We start from the raw sequence: 4,613 nt of genomic DNA, 5'->3' as shown, positions 1-4,613 counted from the left end.
GGTGGCAGAGGAGGGGAGGCTTTGCGTGGAGGTGATCCGGTGTGGCAGAGGGAGGGGAGGCTTCATGGGAGGTATCAGTGGCAGAGGGAGGGGCAATGTATGGCGGAGGTGATCGGTGGCGAGGGACGGGGAGCATGCAAGCTGGGTGGTGATCGGTGTGCAAGAGGAGGGGAGCATGTGTGGGAGGCTGCTCGGTGGCAGAGGGGGAGGCTTGCATGGGAGGTGATCGGTGGCAGAGGGAGGGGAGGCTTGCATGGGAGGTGATCGGTGGCAGAGGGAGGGGGAGCATGTGTGGGAGGTGATCGGTGGCAGAGGGAGGGGGAGCATGTGTGGAGAGTGAATCGCGGCTGCAGAGTAGAGAGGGAGCATTGCGTGGGAAGGTGCATTTTGCGGTCAGGCAGAGAGGAGGAGGCTTGCATGGGAGTGATCGGTGCAGAGCGGAAGAGGGTAGGCTTACATGGGAGTGAATCGGCTGGCAGAGGGAGGCGGGCAGCCATGTGTGGGAGGTGATCGGGGCAGAGGGAGGGGAGGCTTGCGTGGGAGGTGGGAGGTGGCAGAGGGAGGGGGAGCATGCATGTGCATTTGCTGCCCGAATCATCAATTCACTGCATTCCTACACGTTCTTACACAGTCTTCATGGTCTCTTTCCATCCTCCCTCTTCCTCTATCCTTTGTCACTCTCAGTCTCCATATCCCTTTTCTCTCCTCCTTCCCACTTCGTTGGCATCTCCCTCTTCTCTCCTCTTACTCAATCCATTTTCTCCTCCCCTGTTCCTCTCATCTTTCCCATCTCCCTCTCCTCTCTCTCCCTCACCCACCCCTTCCCTCTTCTCTCCCTCTCTTCCTCGCCTACCCTTCTCTCTCGCACGCTCTCACGTCTCTCGCTTCCCCGCAGGAGATCTACGTGCACATCGTCAACGACCGCGACACTTCGGTCATGCGAAGGGACACGAGGCGCTCACGCCCAAACGACGGCCCGCTGAAGATAGCCCGCTGGGGCTACCAGCCGGTCACCGTGCTTCAGATGACCCGCCGGCCGCCTGCACCGCTCTCGCGCTGCACTCCGACTGGGGGCTGGTCGGCCGCCGGCACCGCGCACGGCTTCACCCTGTTCGACTACGTGCAGCGGCGCGCCGTGATGTCGCGCTGCACGCTGAACGCGTCCGACATGCGGGCACGGGCATATGAGCAGAACGGCATTGGCGCGCCGCAAACCTCAAGCAGTCGCTGCGCGAGTCGTTTCCGCGGCTGGCGCACAAGCAGACGCGGCGAGGAGAGGCCGCGGGCGGCGACGAAAGAAAGACGCATGCTGGCGAAGAAAGATCGGTGAGCGCGAGGAGGGTGGGACGAAGGGGAGGGAGTGAAGGAGAAGGGGCCAGGGAGGGGTGAGGAGGGAAGGGATGGAGGCGGGGGAGGGCGCAGGAAGAAGGGAGCGGTGGCTTGTCGTGTTGTTGTGTGTCACTGCGTCGCCGGTGTCTCTGTTTTCATCCTCTCATTGTCTTTTTCTCTCTTGGTCCCTGTCTCTATCTTTCTTTCTCTCTCGCTCACTCTCTCTCTCTCTCTCTCTGTCTCTCTTTCTCTGAATTCTTTCTTTTTACACACATCACATTCTTTTATGTCTCACAATTTCTGCTAACTTTCGATAGACCATCTACAACTCAACCGCAGGTTCTATCTCTTATTCACGTCTCACGGTGGAAGGTAATGTAAACTTGTGCTTCACATGAGTCTCTAGGACGTCTGCCACTACGACGTGAGCGCCGTCAACGCTCCTCTCTTTCACATTCGTTGTCCTTACTCTGCTGTCTCTGCGTAGTGAATACGTGTATGTGTAGAAGATCACATCTGTAGGGTGTGATCTCTGTGTGTAGTAGCACTGGAGCAGGCAAACTGTGGCACTTGCACATGCATTGCACTCGTGCACGCGCGCTGAGGCAGCTACAGAATCAGAAGTCAGGCGAGATCTAGGACAAGTTTCTATGCTTCCAGTGGTTACGCACTGGTCCCAAATTGGATCCCCAGCTGCCCTGTGTGATGGCTGTAGATATGTGCGCTGTAGGATGGGACCAGCTATCCCACGTTGTTGGCCAATTGATCTACAGGGTCTGTGTGAATTTTTTGGTGTAAATTGAAGGCAAATTTAATGTTCTAGCAAAAAAGAGAAGGAGCAGAAAGATAAGAAGGAAAAGAAAGAAAAGAAAGAAAAGAAAGGGAAAGAACGTAAGGGCAAATTATCAGTAGAAGAGAAGGCAGCAGCCGAGGAGAAACACGAGGTGAAGGAGGAAGAGGGTGCGTCGAAGAAAGAAACTGAGGAGGAGGTTAATAAGGAGGGAGATGTCAAAGCTGCAGAGAAAGTCGATAAAGAGAATGTCGAAGAGACAGTAGAGGAGAAGAAACAGGAAGAGAAAGAGCCAGAAGAGAAGTCAGAGGAGAAAACTGATGAGAACGAAAAGGAAGAGAAAACCGACGAGGAGGAGGACAAAGAGGAGGAGCTTCCTCCGCTGATCATCGAAGAAGAACTACCAACGCTGAAGATAGAAGAAGCCAACGAGGAGCAGGAGGCACCAGCCGAGGCAAAAGAAGAGAAAGAACAGGAGAAGGAGGAGGAGGAGAAGACAGAGGAGGTCAAGGAAACTAAAGAGGACAAAGAGGTGGCTGTTGTTGTGGAAGCGTAAGTAGCCACCAGGGGGAGCCAGCGGATGGACGCGTGTTCGGAGAGTGCAGCTGCCGCATGTAGCTGACGTCACTGCATGAATGCACTAGTGAGGCTGTAGCACTGTAGCCCTGCTCCAGCTGAAATAACCCTGCTCAAGAATGACATGCAGAATAGCGAGTCTACTTCATAGTTGCTTGTTCTCTATGTAACGCTTTTCTCGTCTCTCTCTCTGTCTCTGTCGCCCTTTCGTGCTGTTTGTTCTGTTATCTGCTAACATTTCATTTGCATGGTAACAGATCGTGTCTGTATGCTATGGCGTTGTTGCTGTGAGCCTGTGCATTTGTTGTGTCGCGATCTATGCGTATTACTAATGAGCAGGTCATTACCAGCATTAACAGCATCACAGACGGGATGCTTTCAGCTGCCTGCAATTTGAATTCGACTACTAATCGTTTTGTTTCCGTTTTGACGTTTTTGCTTCTAGCAATCTAACAGTAGCTGCGATTAAATTGCTTGCGGTGTTTTATAAATTAACATGACTAAAACCACCTATTCGTGATGAATTTTGTTTTTTATTTCTTGTGAACCATAACCGAGGGAGGGTACCGGATAATTATTCCCCCAATTCGTGACCGTGTTCAAACCTGGCCGTCTTTTTTGTGTGTAAGCCTAATGGTAACACTTTAGGCATGTAGATTATAATAATTACATGTACATAGTGTCAACATCATGATGACAAAATTTGCGTGGAGATAAAAAAATGTAGGTTGGTCACAGCACCAACAGTGGTCCTACCTTTCGTAACAGTTGCAGTATTTGGAGTGTTGCTCCTCGCTCGGCTTGGAGGGATCGTGGTGATACCAATAATATTTGCATGTGTGTTCGTGGCCGGCATCATGTGTGAAAGACCTGTGCTGCGTTTGCTAGCGGAAGCTGTTGTGACTGAGTATGATCGTTGGTTGTTATTTACACGAGTGTAGATGTTTGTTTGGTGCTGATTCCGCTGATTACGATCATGCGATCTTGATCCCCAGCCGTTAATCATTGCCAACTCAATTGCGATCTATATCAGAACGTTAATAACTTCACAACGTGCGATGACGGATTGATTGCACATACTGGTTGTGCACTGGATACGCACGGGTTGTGTTTTGTTGCGCGGCTGCCTCGTTAACTTCGTTATCTTATCGTCATCGTTATCTTTCAGGGTGAAGCCAGCCGTGGATCTAGCGGAGGAGAAGATTCGTACTGTGGAGCGACAGATTGAGCCGCGAGCGATGGATGACAGCATGGCGTCCATGGTGCGCAGTCTCCTGCTCACCCAGTCCTTCCTCATCAGCGGTAGGTTTCCCTCTGCTCACCCAGTCCTTCCTCATCAGCGGTAGGTTTCTCCCTGCTCACCCAGTCCTTCCTCATCAGCGGTAGGTTTCCCCCTGCTTGCGTCGCTAGACATGATCTACAAGCTCAGCACGGCGCCAGTCTTCATCGGCGACCACGAGCCACACGAACACGCACAGGACGACGACGATTGGCCGCCCTTCCGCAAGGTAAGAACGTCTCTCCTGCAGCGCCCTCTGCTGGCATCGTCGCGATGTTACACAGAGAAGGGTGCGATGTTATGGATCTGCGATGGCAATGTTACCGATTCTCTTAGGTTCTAATGTAACGTTTTCCTCTATCGCGTGTGGTTGATCAGGCCGTGATCGTCGCACAGGGGTGACACGTCGGGTCTTGTACCTCGACTGCCATGCACGTTGCGTTACGACCAACCACGACAGTGACAGAAACAGCAACACGGGTTTATGCAGCACTTGGCTGTATAATAGCCTTTTACTATGCACCAGCAATCACAACACTATATACAAATCGTCCACGAAGATACGGTCTCACACATGACAGTTCAATACAATTCAGTCTTACGATCTGTAGTTCGTGGCACCGGTGGTGTTGAGCGTCT

General features: G+C 52.3%; 1 protein-coding gene across 1 annotated transcript in view; it reads left to right on the top strand.

Moving 5' to 3' along the window:
• Nucleotides 1–4,613, top strand: part of LOC106816661 (lethal(2) giant larvae protein homolog 1-like) — a gene marked incomplete at its 5' end in the record, with an annotated part of 31,542 nt that overhangs the window by 15,198 nt on the left and 11,731 nt on the right. The window contains 6 exon segments of the mRNA XM_014821284.1: nucleotides 632–639; nucleotides 896–1,080; nucleotides 1,082–1,326; nucleotides 1,647–1,701; nucleotides 2,145–2,671; nucleotides 3,864–3,995. Of these exon segments, the coding sequence (XP_014676770.1) occupies nucleotides 632–639; nucleotides 896–1,080; nucleotides 1,082–1,326; nucleotides 1,647–1,701; nucleotides 2,145–2,671; nucleotides 3,864–3,995 (1,152 nt within the window).

This window comes from Priapulus caudatus, unplaced genomic scaffold (assembly GCF_000485595.1).
Source record: "Priapulus caudatus unplaced genomic scaffold, Priapulus_caudatus-5.0.1 Scaffold1446, whole genome shotgun sequence".
NCBI lineage: Eukaryota > Metazoa > Priapulida > Priapulimorpha > Priapulimorphida > Priapulidae > Priapulus > Priapulus caudatus.
Note: the sequence above shows the minus strand (reverse complement) of the source record. Positions and strands in the feature narration are given on the sequence as shown.